Source organism: Dermacentor silvarum, chromosome 1, assembly GCF_013339745.2.
Source record: "Dermacentor silvarum isolate Dsil-2018 chromosome 1, BIME_Dsil_1.4, whole genome shotgun sequence".
NCBI lineage: Eukaryota > Metazoa > Arthropoda > Arachnida > Ixodida > Ixodidae > Dermacentor > Dermacentor silvarum.
Window position 1 is genome coordinate 235198906 of NC_051154.1, and position 17255 is coordinate 235216160.

General features: G+C 42.6%; 1 protein-coding gene across 1 annotated transcript; it reads left to right on the plus strand.

The window, feature by feature from the left end:
- Nucleotides 1–10496: 10496 nt before the first annotated feature.
- Nucleotides 10497–16946, plus strand: LOC119436943 (uncharacterized). Its single transcript, XM_037703988.2, has 2 exons — nt 10497–10689; nt 10923–16946. The coding sequence occupies exon 2, from the start codon at nt 10934–10936 to the stop codon at nt 11972–11974; it is 1041 nt and encodes a 346-aa protein (XP_037559916.1). The 5' UTR covers nt 10497–10689; nt 10923–10933; the 3' UTR covers nt 11975–16946.
- Nucleotides 16947–17255: the final 309 nt, after the last annotated feature.

Genomic DNA, 17255 nt, shown 5'->3' on the forward strand with positions numbered 1-17255 from the left:
GTGTTCATGTTTGTGCGCACGTGACACTGTGCTTGTTAATTTATTTATTAAGCGAATACGGAACCTAGAGCATGGTGACAGCGACGGCATAAATGCACCTGGAGTGTCCATTATCGCAATAAAATAGTTGTTTTGGTTATAGTGCGGTACCGCTTATAGTGCAGATATTCGCGACTCCGGTGACTTACGTTATAAGCGGTCTACACTTACACTGCAACTATTAGGAGCTGTTAAAGGATCAGGTACCCGCCGTGGTGGCGTAGTGGCTTTTGTGTAGCGCTGCTAAGTCCAAGGGTGCGGAATCGAGTCTCGGCCGTGGTGGCCACATTTCGTTGGGGGTGAAATGCAGAAACGCCCTTGTACCGCACATTGGGTGCATGTAAAAGAACCCCAAGTGGTCCAAATTATTCCGGAGTACCCAACTACAGCGTGCTTCATAATCATATTGTGGTTTTGGCACGTAAAACTCCAAAATTTAATTTTTTTACAGGTTAAAGTTATTAAGAGTCTGTTATGGACTGAAATGTACATAATTCGAGATTTTGAAGCTACAGATAGTGGCCCTCAAGAGCATCCACAGTGGCAGTAATGAGTTTTTTTGTGCAAGTGCATTCCAGTTTCATTTGTCAGAAGGAAAAACCTACCTAAATGAATCAGTGTAGGGGTAAAAGGATGGAACATTCACCTGCGACTATCTTGTTTATGTAACTCGTGAAATCATTAGGGTATATGAAAGTCTCAACCAGACATCTGGCACTGATCAGGAAATGTGATTAGGTCCAAAGAAGCTGAATTGGTGAAGCAAAGCCCATGAAGTAAGCTCTATTCATGGTCTTTATTTGGAACCCAGAAAAACAATCCATCTTAGCAATAACTTATTGCAAACAACTGCATTTAGAGGAAGCATTACCTCGGGAGCTCCTATCTAAATACATGGGACCAGAGAAATTGTTTTTTTCAGCATCTACTGCACTGATTTTGATGGTTTGTTGCATTTAAAAGAAAAAAGTTGAAATCTATTGACTGCAGGATGGATGGATGGATGTAAAACTTTAATAAAAGTCCTGAGGTACGCGACTCAGCGCGCAGCGGGCCGCTCCCACGTTGGGACAGTCAGGCCATGCCCGACCGCCGCATCGTGGGCCCTCTGGACAGCCCATAGTTGCGCCCCAGCATCGGGGCTCCTGATAGCGGAGAACCACTTGTCCTCATTGATTTGTTCCGTGCCGGATATATTTTATTAGTTAGGCCATCAATTTTTACAAAACTTCTTGAAAATTGCAAAAGTTAAACAAGAAACTGAAGAACCAAGTTTACAACTCTAACTCGGCAATAAAAACGATATCACATTTCTGTAAACTGCTCCTAAAGTGGACAAAAGTGATGTATTATTTGTATACAACTCTTTAATCTACTTCTAGTTTGCGAGTTGGGCTTTTGCAATACCCTTGTAAGCATCCTAACAGTTTCACACAAGCTGTAAACTTGTACACCACATTTGTCTCCTTTTAGACGCTCCAACAGATGCAGTTTACAGATACGGTATATCTGTTTTTGGCACAGAGTTATGGACTTATGAAATTTGTGCTTTAGGTTTTTTTTTAATGTGCTAATTTTGGACAATCTTCGTGAAAAAATTCGAGGCACCAAATAAAGATTCTGCTTCCTACAGTCGGTAAAAATGACCTTTCTTTAGTAAATGCAATAAATCTCATTCGAATTGGTTTAGCACTAACCTAACGAGAGTGTGTCTGCATTTTACGTGTATTTGAATAGGGAAATAGGGAGTTTGACCCAAGGTGAATGCACTCCACAACCTCTTAAATTTTTCCTTGTGCTTTAGTAGATAGCCACCAATCCAGTAACCACAGCATGAAGCTTCAAATCATTCAACGTACAGAAGCTGATTGTATCTTCATTTAAATCTACCAGTTCAAAGCATATGCACGAAGTGCAGCATAGCTTCATACAAAAAATGGCATCATGGAAATGGGAAGCTGTGATCATGTGGTACCACAAACCACATGCTAAAAAATGTAGTGAAAAGGATGGCTGTGTGACTACACAGTATAATCTAAGGCTACTACATCATGCGATACGTTTGGTGGAGACAGATCTACACTTCCCTTTTGCCCCCACTCAGCTTTTCTTCACATTCCACTGTGTATGAAAAGGTTCTCCACTGCTGTTTCTCTGGGGAAATACTGTAGCATTCCCTTGTCTTCCTTTCTTGTGGTCCCTCTGATCCTATGTCAGATGCATCTTTAGGCTCTGTGTAACAGTAATGGTGTCACCCATGTCCACTACACCAGGGTGACTCGTGTCCATGTAAAAGATTGTTGATACATCATCACCTGCTCTGATTACTGTGATGCAACCTTCAGTACCAAGCTACACTGCAACTGGCACATGTTTTGAAATAGCTTAATTAAAGATATAATTATGTTTAGCACAACAGATGAATTAGGCTTCCTGCTGTAATGACTGTTATGATAATTTGTAAAAAAAATGCAGGCATAAACTGTATGCAAGTATTCGTAAAAGATTGTACTAAATTGAAATGTGTTGCAGAGACATGGTTGGCACTATCAAATATGAAAATTAAAACCTTATGTAAGAAAATAATTCTTAATTTCCTGTACTGCAGTACAGGAGTATTTCTGTACCATTTCATACTACTTCACACCAATTACAAAATGAATCTGATGCTTGCTAGATGTGACAGAAGTGCAGCTCTCAATATATTCCGGAACCACAAACCCTGAATCTGCTTCTGAAGCATCCTGTGTAAAGAGCGAAAATAAGCATCATAGAAGAACCGCAGTAAACAGATATATATACTGCCCATTTTTAGCCTATACAGTTTTTTCATATTTTTTTAGCCTATATATAAAGTCACCTAGGACAAATAGAGGACTATTCCTTCACTTCAGCTGAACTACTTGACCCGTCGTGGCTGTGGTGTTGGGCTGCTGAGCACGAGGTCGCGGGATCGAATCCCGGCCACAGCGGCCTCATTTTGATGGGCGCGAAATGCGGAAACACCCGTGTACTTAGATTTAGGTGCACGTTAAAGAACCCCAAGTGGTCAAAATTATTCCGAAGTCCCCCACTACGGCGTGCCTCAAAATCAGATCGTAGTTTTGGCACGTAAAACCCCATAATTTAATTAATTTAGCTGAACTGCTTGAAGATGTGGGCATTAGTTGCAAAAAACAGAGGAAAAAAAACAGATAATTAGCCAAATAGCAAAATGTTATTTCTAATGAACTTTGGGCACATCTTTCAATTGAAGTAATTCAGTGCTACGGCTACATTTCTTTGCCAAAAATTCTGAGGATGCCAGTTCCAACTATATCCATCCACAAAATGTGTGACCAAATAACTGACATTTTGGATGCTGCTTTCCTGAAAAGCCTTCCTTACAGGGCCCTTTACCACGTTTTCGCATTGCAAGCAAACTAACGCGGCGTGTAGATTGTGTTTACAAAGTATCAAATGGCTGAACAGCACGAGAACAGCTATAATTTCAAACAAACGTCCATGTGCCCTTCCTCTCGAGGGAGCCCTGCTTCCAGCCAGAGTCAAGGTCACTTGCACAAATGCCACGACATTAGACTCGCTGCCTTCAACATCACCGATTATGGCGCGTGACTTTGGTAAATCACCCAATACAGAATGCACAATACCGCCACTGGAAGTGCACCGTGCAGCAAAAAGTAAGAGGAGAAAAAGGGGGTGGTTCTCAATATATAAATGTGATCTGGTCCCTCTGCTACAGTATGGGAGAAGGCAGGGAAAGAATTTCGCTCGTGGATGCTAATCAAGGCAAAGGGGAAGAGTGTTTACATTAGCAGTGAAGCTTCCCTCCTGGCAGCATGGCAACACAACAATTCAATTTCTGCCATGTCGTCAAATAATGAACCAATTTCAAAAATTTTTGCAGTAGAAGGCTCCTTAGATGGCATCCTACAACTTGCATTGTGTAACCAAAATTAAAAGGGTAGTGACACAATAATTTTGTAACTCGCTTTTTGCTTTATTAGATAGCTGCCAACTCCATAACGACAGCATGATGCCAGGACTAGTAGTGCACAGCAAATCATGATGTCTTCTTTTAATGTAACCCGTGCCAAATAAATGCAAAAAGCACCTTGGCTTCCTGACATAGGGGGTGTTGACATGTAGCTTTTTTTTCTACATTGCGAAAATCTGAGGTAGTGGTTATGTGGTATCGCAAACCACTGATGCATGGGTCATTTAGCTTTGTGGGCCAGGTACAAGCCCCACAATGGCTGTGTCGCTAAAGCTGGGCATGCCACATTGCCCATTTATTCCTCTTTCATTCTGTGCATTCAATGCAGGTCCTCTGCTGTTGCTTCTCTCGGTATGTACAATGCACACACACACACACACGCTCACTCAAACACTCGTTCTCCTAGCTGTCCCACCTATCATATGCCAAGTATAAAAAAAGCGAACCCTTGTATGCGGATGAAACTAACTGTATGTTGCTAGCAGCAACCTGAAGAAGTGTTCAGCATTTTTTGTGTTGCTCAAAATTATTTAGCTTGTAATAGTTAATTTCAAAATTTTAATACTTACGGGCAGATATGTCGACACAAGGTTTAAGGACCATTCGGAAACATCAATTTCAATTCTTTGCTACACGCCATCTCTTGCATGGCACTTCTTTCTGCGTTCGAAAGAAAGCCAGCGCAACATGGAGTAATCCTGAGACAACTCTCCGTTTGTGCGCCACAGCAATGTTCTCAAACGCGCCAAATGAACTAATTTTGCCCATGTAATGGACCAGTTCAGTCATATATATGACATGTCGAATTTCTTCAAGCTGGTGGCTAAATTCATGCCCATGGTCGGGTTGGTCTTTTGTAGCAAATTAATAGCTTGCGCTACAATTTTTGAATAACTTGGCTTTGGCAGTTTGCTTACCACTGTCACAAATGGCCCTGCACTCAGACGTGAGGCTCACCGTTAGCAGGAATTTTGTAGCCACACCAAGATAGATGCCCTGTCAAAGCAGTACACCCATCAGATTAGGCATCGAGCATTTTTAGTTCCTTTGCATCATGTTTGAGAGCAACACTGCTTTTTGATATTTTGCGGACTTTCTTTTAAATGAGCGAAAAGGAAATGTGCAGGAGAAAATGCGCCACAAAAATTTAAATTGATGTTTTCGAATGTGTTCTATAACATACTATATATATAACATATCTGCTGTAAGTGTAATAATTAAAGAGCTAGTTAATTAACCATTACAAACAATTCAAGAATACTGGACACTTTAATTTGCAACTAACGAACAGCATACAGTTGGTTTCATCCGCATAGAAGGCTTCACTTTTTAAAAACTTGGTGCTGACCCTGTGTGTGCCATAAAGATTAACTGGGTCAACACCACCAAGATAGCACAGGCCTACACACTCCGCAGTAGCGCACCCAGGATCTCTGCCAGGGGGGGGTTGACAGTTTGCCTCAGTTTGCCAATACCATCTCAACAGCACTAATTTCAATTTCTTCACGGGAAATTGTCAAAAAATGCGCTTTTTGCAAGTGTGCAGACGATTGCGTGTCTTACATCTTAGTTGCAGTACTGAAAGGCACAAGGAAAGAAAAGGGGTTAAATAAAAGCGGGGGTTAACTCGGCCTCAGGGAGGGGGTCACAACCCCTGAACCCCCCCCCACCCGTCGGTGTGCCACTGGCACTCTGATCTATGACGTCATGCTACCTGACCCGAAAATTTCCATTGCCAAGGCTGGCGTGATGAAAGCGGTGACGTCAAAATCACTGTTGCTTACGCGGGAGCATCCCCATTAGATTCTATGGCAGTTGGGCCAGGTAGCATGACGTCATGATCGGAGTGTGTAGGTCTTGTGCTATCTAGGTGGTGTTGACTGGGTACGCGACATACTTGAGAACATCATGACGAATTCACGAAGAGCAACGATTTTTCAGATAAGAATAAAAATATTTGTTCCAATATTTTTATATTGTTTCTCTTACCGCTATTTTCACAGAAAGTTGATAAAATCAATTTTAGTCTAAATTATTCACTAAATTGGGCTTCAATAATCGCTTCATTCTCAAGTCAGGATAGTGCATGTTAATGTGGAGCAGTGCTTTAACAACAGCAGCGTTTACCGCGGTTATTTAACATTGTATGGCTGCTTGTTAGTCTTCCCTCTCAGTGGTGCCCCCAATACATAGTTGAGTACCACGTTTATATTAGGAATTAGGATGCCACATTGAGGGTGTTGTGGCTGCAGAAGTTCATAAACAGCCGCTCTTGGATTGCACGCCCTATGGGAGCAAGCAAATAAATTGCTCAGGACACCTAATGATATCGTGCACAGAAAGCTTGGCTGTTGACTCTGCTACTTGAAGCTACTGCGCAATGGCCATAATTGGCTTTTCAGTGTTGTCACGCATCAGCATGGGCGTCGGCAGGGGTGCGCAAAAGGGGCACTTACTCCCCCCACCCCCAAGACAAAGTCCTGCCGACGCCCATGCTCATCAGTCCACCTGCCGGAGAAACTCAACCGCCTGAATGGCGTCTGACCACTGGTAGCTCTTATTTCTCTTTTTTCCTTCCAAAATAAAAGGAATTTGGTAACATTTAAGAAGGTAGCGATGCCCAATTTGCTGTGGGCGGCCTCTAAGGTGACTAGGACAGTGTACGGCTTTTTTCATCTCCTTTGTCAGATTGAAAGCCGATACCCTGGAATCAATGTGCTGGCTAAGCAACAGAAGGGTGGTGAAGACTAAGTTAGGTGCCTAGACAAATAGGACAAGAATAACAGTGTCTAGGGCAATTCGAAGCCATGTTCTCAAATACCTCGCTCATCCGGTGCGCCCGATGTATAATAAAGAAATGCATGGAGTTCACTCTATGCAGGTTCACTGTTACGAGGTTCCACTCTATTGCTGCTAACTAAATTTGCAGAGGCCCACTCAGATGGAACAATAGTTGTAGTCATAGCCTGCTGCAAAATCATTTTCATGGTGGTATAGGCGTGTAGTCCACTCCATAGGCATGTAGGCGTGTAGTCCACTCCATTAAGCAGTGCTTGCTCTCCATCTTCACCAATGAGCTTTTGTTCAAATGGCAATAGCTTTCATTGATCTTCGAAAGAACATGTATGACACAGAATTTCCACAAGCCTGATCATAGTTCCCAGCAATGCATATAGTAACCGCAACCACTGTTGTTAAGTTCGAGGAACAACATTTGCAGACTTTTCCACAAATTGGGGAGGCCCAAATGTTCAAAGAATGTGTATAATAGCCAAAGCTTAAAAGATGCTGAGTACAAGGTTTGTAGAATATGTGGCCGTGCTACCTCATCCCAGAAGTAACAGAGCACCATAGAGGCATCCCTAAGGTTTCATTTGAGCACACCTAATGGCTAGTCTGGGCTGGTATTTTGTAGCGATGCCTTTACGGTAATAATGCCTTTTCGCGCTTATCACGCTTTGTCAGTGGTCAGAGCAACGGTCCGCTCGCGTTATCAATGGGATCAGCCGGCCGTGAGCGGTGGATGATAAGACTAGTATAGAATAAGTCATAAGTCATCGCTACAAAATTGCGGCCCTGGAGTGAGCTAGGGTATCCAGGATTAACCATGGCCTCTAAAACTGCATGTCAGCATCGCACAAGTTGGGAAAACTGAGTGAAGCTGGCCCGTTGTCTAATAATATTTATTGTATGGACTTGCTGTCAGCATTTAAAGTGTGCGCCAACATTTTGTATGCTTACCAAGCGCTCCGACAAGACATCTCCCACCTCCACAATCTCGGACAGCAAGTGATCATCAAATTAAGTCCTGTACACAGTGGAATCCCTGGCAATAAAACAACCCTTAGGCTTGCGTGTGCGCAACTTCTCTCTGCACAAGTCTGAGAACATAATAGTCTGCCATCTTATCTGGGTTCATGGCAGTGAATACTGAATGCTCCTCTCAGCTGTGAAAAGCTAGGGCACAACAAACCGCCTATTTGGCATGCTGTTAACCTGCTATCGCCACGTGCCATGGTCTGTCTCCTCCCAAGAACTCTCTCACAAGGACGCTGTGGTTGTCAGGCGCACCTGGACTGGAGCATTGCTGGCCCCATTCCTACTCTATTGATGCTGATACGATAGGGGGAGTCAGCATCGATAACCAGCACTTGCCTTCAGTACCAGCACCAGGCTGATCCGTACCACCTGCTCTGACATGAGTGTACAGCACGGTTTAGACTAAAAGCCCTCTCCAGTAGGGCAATGGCCGACATTGCCTTGAGAATGCCTTGGAATTGTGGCAGGCTCTTGTTTCGCTACTTCAGAACCCTGAAGCTCCACTATAGTGGGAGACCAACTGCGTAGGTTCTCTACCATAGCCTCCTATATATATACACTTTTACAGGAAGCTGTGCTTCTGTGCTTATTGTATACATATCATGTGTGTGTGTATGTGTGTATATATATATATATATATATATATATATATATATATAGTAACTGGCTTTTTCAATGGGCCAAGCCAAGCGTACTTAAGAAAATCAGAAGCACAACTTCGCGGTTATCTTAGGTTTATTATTTACCCAACAGTTTCGGTCGGTGGACCGACCTTTTTCAAGGTATTCGCGGTTATCTTAGGTTTATTATTTACCCAACAGTTTCGGTTGGTGGACCGACCTTTTTAAAGGTATCCCTTGAAAAAGGTCGGTCCACCGACCGAAACTGTTAGGTAAATAATAAACCTAAGATAACCGCGAAGTTGTGCTTCTGATTTCCTATATATATATATATATATATATATATATATATATATATATATATATATATATATATAATGTACAGGTAGCTATACCTCTACGCAAACCAATTTGCTCAATTAGATCCACGTATGCCACACTTCTGCTTCCAAGTGCACTCAAGATTGCAGAGGTAGTTGCTTCTGCCTTTCTTAAAGGCACATTTCTTCTCCATCGCAGTGATACGTACGAGCTCAAATAAGTGCAATCAGTCAGTTACCAATCAACCACTTATTTGTGAGACAAAAGTATAATGAAACAAGGGAAGGGGATGGAACGACAGAATAATGGAATGTCGCTTGTGCTAACGCTTTGGTTGTGGATGCTGGCCGAGGCAATAGTAGAGAGCTGTGGGGCATCATCCTATTTTTGAGGAAAGGGCTTAGAGGCAGCGATTCCATAAGATTGTAATTTCTAGTGCAAAATGTGTGCCGAGAGCCCAGTTTGTTTGTGTTTAACCTTATTGGGCCTTCTAGAGCAGGGGCAGATTCAGAGCAGCCACTAGGAGAGTGCCCTCATATCAAATCATAAAAGAATGAAGGGTGAGGTATGGGGTGGGGTAATGAGTGGAGGGGGGAGGGGGGGGGCGCAAGGCCCTCTTTCTGAATCCGCCAGTCTACTCACAGTACAGTCTTTCTCTATGGTACAGCTTTAAAGAGTAATGCACACCATCGATGATCATCAACCACGTGCGCGTGTGCGTATGTCAATACATACTTTTAATTTTAAAGCGAAGCTTTGTACCTCTACCAGCCAAGGGTTCTGTCGTGTCCGTCGTTGTAATCAAAAAACGATCCCGACGAACCGCTAACACTTGCAGGTATAGCAGTATAGCTTACTTGAATTCAGGCATTCAGCGTACAACTAAGCACTCGTTTTCGCAAGAAAAACCACAAAAACAAGCTTCAAAGTGATGAGCCAACATGATGATAAGGGCTGCGGGCAAACAACGGAAACAGGCTCGGCGCGGTCCGTAAGATTAGATTGCAGCTGTTGCAAAGCTTATGCAGCCATAGAGAAAGAAGTTGAATTCCTTTCTCTATGATGCAGCTGCTTGAAAGAGGGTTGACGTCATTCGAAACCCTTCCAGCCTAGTAACTGCTTCGGTTCATTTTCTAGACTACCCCAGTAGTGTATATCACACCGATCATAAAGCAGTAGTGAACATTGTTGTGAAGTAAATAATAATAAAGGCCGTGGTTAAAGTTACGTTGTAGTGTGTGAAATAAAAAGTGCGCCGCAGTCACCGTGAGGGTGGCGTAAAAAGCTTCGCTTTCCAACCACCTTCACAGGGTGGATTGGCGGGCAATTTTTTATTATAGTTAAAAAAATTATTACCATCACCATGAGGGCATCCGTGCTTTTTTGATGCTAATACCCGAATGCCTTTCGGCGCTTTTCGCATACGTGAGTGGCCGCGTTCGACGCGTCGCTTGACCACAAATGTTGACCACTCAGGCACTCACGAACTCGAAAAGCGTCGAAAGGCATTAGCATCGGGAAAAGGTATCGAAATCGCGGCTCTGACTCTGTAATATATTCTGCTAAAAACTTTGCAGTGTTTCTTTTGAGCGATTACATCTTTGCGAAATAAAAGTTTTTTTTTTATTTATTCATTGGAAACAGCGAGAGCAGAAAATTGCATCATTCAGAATTTGGGCGACTCTGAAACTAGAGTAAGCCACATTGCGAGTCGAGTGGAGGTCGTGATGTCATAACGGCGCGGAAGACCTGTTAAGGGATGTTGTCATTCCCGATATTAGTGTTTTGATGTCGTATTTATCTTTCTATGATCGAAGAGCTATGCGCTCACGCTAGTACTGCAGCACAGAACAACGCAAGCAGACGAACTGGTGGACCTGCGCTGCAAATGAGGTAAAGTCGAACCTCGCCAAAGACTTATCGTAGTATCTGGTTGTCTTGGCACCTTCGTTTTGTTTAGACGGGGTTTTGATTGTATAGTTAAAACAATTTTTGTCACGTTCCTTGTATTATTGTGACTTTTTATTGAAAATGTTCATCGAAATTAAAGACTTCTATGTTGTGCTCATGTGCCAGAAAAGTTAATCTTGACTGAAATATTTAAAAAATAAATAAACTGTGCGCAGGTTCTGCGGTTATGGATGGACAAGACGACGAATATTACGCTTCATACGACTCCTATCGAATGGCACCGCAGTGCAAGCTCCTGGAAACTATATATGAAAATCCAAAACTGCGCACCGATGGTTTAAAGCAGTTCACATCGGTAAGGAAATATAAACGGTTCATAGACTTCACGGCGGGGCCAACGGCAACCAAAAAGTGGAAACGAAGCCAAAAAGCACGGAAACTAGCAAGCAGCCGCTTAGTCCACGCCTTTAGAGCTTCCGACCACTGTGACGACCTACAGCACTCACTCCGCTCTGTGCGAAATGCAAGAGCGCGCATGCCGCCGCCGTACGAGAACAGAATCTCGAAAGAGAGCTCCGAATCACGGACGGGACCACAAGATCGCTGCAAAACTGCTTCTGCTTCTGCACGTGTGTGCGAGACAAATAATGGGTCTGCAAGCCACGGATGGCCCAATGAGTCGCATGTAGTGCCTGTGTGTGCTGGTAACTCTGAGTTGCCAGAAACTTTTGTTGTGTCGAGCACGGACTTAATTGTTGAGGAGGCTGCCACTGTTGAACTGCCACTTGATTGCAGAAATGGGAAGGAAGAAACTCTAGGCATCGATGATAATGTGGAATGTCGAGTACATGAGTATGATGAAAATCTCGCTGCTGGGGCAAGCACTAGTATACCGTGGTGTTATACAGTGCCTTGTACACAGACTAAGGAAAATCAGGCTGCGTTTTGTTACAACAGTGGTGATCGGTCGCAGGTGATTGACTGTAGAAATGGTGGTTTGTGTGAGAAAATCCCAGGAGAACCCTTTAACAAGACAGTGCCTTCCGAAGGTTTTTACACAATATGTGACAGAAGACCACTGCATTCCTGGGCAGCATGCCACGATCTCGATGTATCTGACACTGTGGTGGAACTGGTTGCAGTGATTGAGACGACACACAGTCTCTGCGACAGTGTTGTGAAAAACAGCAGTGCATGTGCTAATCAAAACAGTGCGAATTGTCTGCTAAATCAGGCTATAGAAGCTAGCAATGGTAATGTTACTTAGCATTATTTTGCTAGCTTTTACGCACACATAACAGGTACGTTCGATTCAACAACACACTGCCATTCGTTTGAGCGGTGCACCAATGACATCCTCTGAACCACATCATTTGTTTCAAAAGTTGCTGGAAAGCTGCAGGGCTGTTTCCCGATTTTGCTGCACCCTCTCTACTGTCGGTACCAACTTGGTGCAGACGTAGAGGTTCGAAACAGTAGTGCAGCAGACGACGCAGCACACATGCGCAAGCACCATTAAAACCCCACTTACATGTGTCTGCTGTGTCTACGCAAGCGCGGGTGTATTTACGCCTCGGTTCACACTGGTGCAGGTGGTGCAGGTGAATCGAACATACCGAACATGTGACAATCACTAGGGCCGGTATTTTGTAGCGATACCTTTAATGTCATAATTCCTTTTCGCGCTTTGTCAGTTGTCAGAGCGACAGTCCACTCGCGTTATCAACGTTGATATCGTGAGCGGACCGTCGCTCTGACCACTGACAAAGCGCGATAAGCGCGAAAAGTTATATTACTTTAAAGGCATCGCTACAAAATAGCGGCCGATTACACAAAAAGTTTGTGGATATGCCTTTGTTGTTGTTTTTATGAGAAAAGAAAATCAATGATCTATGCTTCATTGCAACAAGTGTGTGCAGTGCATCTGAAGCTATATGCTATGTAATCGAGTCAAAATAGAAATAACCTACATTGTGCTCTTCTGCTGTGCATAACCTATGCCTTCCATGGCCGAGCACAAATGCAGGAAGTACTTGTTTATTAAGCATGAAATGCTTTTAGCTCTCATTGTCGGCAACCTTAAAGTGACCTTGAGCCAAAAGCCAGAGTCGTTATCCGGGCACTCAAATGAACACATCTAGGCAACCAGTCAAAAGTTAAGGAAATGCGGTCTCTGTTGCCCAACCCTTTGTACAGGACTGCATTACATAGGCTAGTTACTGCATAAACAAGTTACAAAAAATATTGCTGCCGAGTTCTTCCTAGTGTTTGTTCACAATGTCACTGAAGCTGCAACTTCTAGTACGCTGAAGATTTCAGTACGCTGAAGTACGCTGATTTGTCATTTCCAATAGCGACATTCAAAAGGCAGATACAGGGCACCATACATGTGGTTGTCATCTTTTGGCGCTGAGACAGGGTTGCCTGTGCTCTTCTTAACGCCAGCGGTCTGTGGGTTTCGCAGTGTGGGATTTGCGCTGCTTCCTTCGAGATGACGCTGCCGGCCGGACGCGGATGGTTGTGTGGTGTGGTGGGGTGCGCCCTTGTGAACATACATGCACTATACCTATTTTAAGATTGCGGCTAGCATCATCTCCAACCAATCTGCTTTGCCTGTAGCCATTTCATGCTTACTTCTACTCCCGATCACGGGAAAGCCAGAATTTTTATTGCTCCGCATGTGTGGGGAAGTCTAGCAATTGTTGCTGGCCTGGCCAGCATGCACATTGCTCACAGATTCTGGAACCAAGGTAGCACCCCCTAACGTGGTTGCCCTGATATTACGTGCCAGAAATGTGTTTCCTTGATAGGTGCCAGCTAGTCCAAGCATGGATTCACATTGTGCAAACAGCTTTGATTGTATTGCATTGTTATTTTGACACAAAGTGTAGTGCCTTTAACATTGTTCCCCAAGAGATGGTCTTTTGTCACCTTTGTACTTTATTTCAAGAACTGCCACATAGTGAACCAAAATTTTCTAGTTCTGTACCTGCATTTAAAAAAGAAAAAAAAAATGATATGGCAACTGGTCATGCTTCTTCTTTTTCAAGTAACTCCTATAGGTAGCAAAAGGTCAAGAATTCTTGAACAGCTCCTTCCAAAGAAGCCTGCTGTTCCTGCTCTCCATGCCTCCACACTCCCAGAAAGTAGTTCCCTTACCGATTGGAGGAGATGTTGCAGTACTTCAGCAGCAATGGAACATCACAGTCATGCACTAAACTCATAAACAACTTAGATGAGCGTGTGTGGGGATGGAAAAAGATCACTCACAGCAAAAACACATGCACACACTGCAGTGGATTAGTGGCTGTGTTGTTCTGCTGCTGAACACACGGCCACTAATAATGGGGCTGGAATACAAAAATGCTTGCATATTAAGTGCTGGGTGCTCGTTAAAGAACCCCAGATGGTCAATTTGCTGTGCCACAAAAGCATCTGGAGTCCTCACTATGAAAAAAAAAAAAAAAAAACTCCATTCAGGCAGGGTGTGCTGTTCATCATATAGCAGTAGTAAGGGGGTTACAAATTAAGTCACAGCCCTGCATCATTATGGTGTTTATCACAGCACTTATGTTGCTTTGGTATGTTTGACACCATCAGTCAAGCAATTGGCTATTTGCAAAATCATGAGTGCCACCTGGTGTTTTCCACCTGGTGTTTCCTAACCGTGTACTCATTCACAGACTGCATTTCTCCCGCTAAGTGCCTCCGCCCCCTCCCCCCTTAAAGACCACAAAGGCTTTTAAACACGGGGCCCTTAATGCTATCGTGTTAAAAATTACTGCAAAAATTCTAGTTCCTCATAGTTACCCCATACCTGCAGACCCCACAGACTGGCAGAGTAGAGGCGTGGACAGGGTTCGCCGGTGGTAAAGGGGAAGATGTTGAATAGGAACGATACTTCATTTTGCTTGTCTCTGGTTGAGGTTACATGGTTAGACATGCCGTTTCTGGCACATGCACAGCAACATTTTTGCAAAAGGTCAATTAGTAAACATGTGCACAGTATTCAGTAATACAGGGGATTTAGGATTAGGAAAGGAGCTATCTGATCATGGTACCCAAAGAACCTTCTCTTATTATCCCCAGTATGCTACCATTCATAACTGAGTGCCTGCTGTATGCACTTCGATCCATTTTTGTACATTTGGTGATTTCCTTCAAATGATCCAGATCCCCTGTCACTACTTGGCCTAGATAAACATACTCTTTCACAGCTTCAAGATGCCAGACACCAGGGAGGGATGGGGGTATTTTCTAAGTGTCCGCCTAGTGGACAAGTCCATTTCGTCTGCTGCTGAATTATAAATTGGGAAACAGGGGCCCTCAGCCAATCAGCACTTAAGCAGCAGACGAAATGGACATGCCCACTAAGTGGACACTTACAAAATACCCCCCCCCCCCCCAGTTATGAACTTTTTCCTAGCCAGGCTACTAAATGTTATAAATTTTCAAACCTGTCCTCAATCTACTACTGTACGATATATACGATATATATTATACTTTATGTATAAAGTACAATATTTTGTCCGTGTTTTTATTATACAACTGTAGATTGCTCTTAAATTACAAATACTTCTTAAAGAATAATTACAATGTAACTATTTCACTGTCTGGATTACAGGAAAATGCATACGCTTGACCAACAAGGCACAAAGAAAAATTTATTGTTCCAATACCGCGAAAGAATTACGATAAGTAATCAATACTCTACACCTTACCGTCCTTGCTGAATATGTTAAATGAAGATAACTTTGATATTACTTGCCATGCCAGGTACTTCATTAAAATGTACTGTCAACATAAGTCTTGTTGTATATAGGAATATACCTGTAACTTACGTTTTATTTATTTTTCTATTTTTTTCCCCAAAAAACTTTCCTGCGTTGATATATTGTAAAAATAAACTGCTAAATTTGTACCTAAAAATGTTTTTAAGATGAACATCATAAGTGTGCATCTTTTTCACATATTTATGTATTCATATGTGTGACCATTTATTTGTGTCTTTATGCACTGTATAGTATCACTGTGCTTCTGCTCCTGCTGTATTGCCACAGGGGGCAGGACCTCCGTCAAGCTGTGTTCACAGCTTTTTGTCTTGTCTCCTCCTACCATGGAAATAAAATTAAATTGAATCATTTGTTGTAAGTACAGAAATTCCCTAATCAAATCAAATACAATTGTTAGAGAAAATTGGCCATCAAAAATTAAATGCCAGATGTGTTCTATATTTAAACTAAAGAAAGGTTGTGCGTAGTAAATTGGTTAAATAAAAAGCCTCATCTACATTATTTGATACATGTAATGCTGTTCATAACTGACAAGTGAGCAGCTTGTAAGAGAAAAAAAAAAAAAAAATTAAAGGGCAATCATAACTGAAACATGATCAAAGGAATGGCACATCACCAGGTGCTTGTAGAGTGTTGTGTTCACTGGAGGAGCTAAGTGCAGTACTACAGCACTGCACATGTGTTTAAATGTGCAAATGTGGTGCAAATGCAAATGTGCAAATGTGGTGCCATTGGCCAAGTTAAAGATTTCTTTGCTTAAATTGAGATGAGTTCGTAGGCTGCCTAAATGTGCGGCATTCTTGTTGAACGGTAGAAAAATGATTGTGCAGAAGTTAACTGTTCAACGGGATCGCTCAGGAACTGTTGCCTCTGCACTAAAACTATGGCTGTCGTGCAGCAGAATCATTAAAAACACCCACCACTTGCACCCATGTTCCTCCCTGTAGATTCTAATAAGTGTTGCTATATTTTATATTTGAACAGAAATGAATCTTTAGAAATTTCGAATAGCGAATTCTCTAATCGAATACGAATTGAATAGCAAGGACTATTTGATTCATGTTCTAAATTTCAAATATTTGCACATCTCTAGTTGTAAGCTATCTCTACTATTGTTGAACAGAACAATGCTATCTAATAATCACAAGTTGCTTTTATATTCCCTGATATTCCTTATATTTAATTCTTTGAAATGTTGTGTATACAAGGGGGGGCTAAAAAAAAAAGACTGAGTTCATGGAGCTCTTCGTAATTGTATTACTGCGTTCTACCAGTAGGTGGGTGTAAGTGGACACTTCACAAGTTCATCGCCGTAAAATGATTTACAGGTTTGTGGTGACAGTTTTCCCAACTCTTGTCGCATTACTCTTGCGAAATTTTAATGTCTGTTTGTAACATACAGTGAAGCTCCTTAAGGTTTTGATTCCTCCTTGAAAAAAACGACCAAAGAAACACTTGCAATACCTCAAATGATGTTTATGGAGGAGGTACTGAGCCGTACCCGAGCTTTTGAGTGGTTTGGGTGGTTTCTAGAGAAGAAATGAGTGGTAAAGTGTATCTTCATTTCGGCCAACCGTCAACCAGTCGTACCTATAAAAAGATTCAACAAAAACTCAACGAGAGTTGTCCCTGTACAATTTAGCCTGATTTCAGAAGCTGCTGGCATGAGTTAGAACTCTTGTGAGTGGATTTTGAGTATGGAATTGGGCATGAAATGTGTTGCCACAATGTTTGTTCTCCACGTGCTCAAATAGA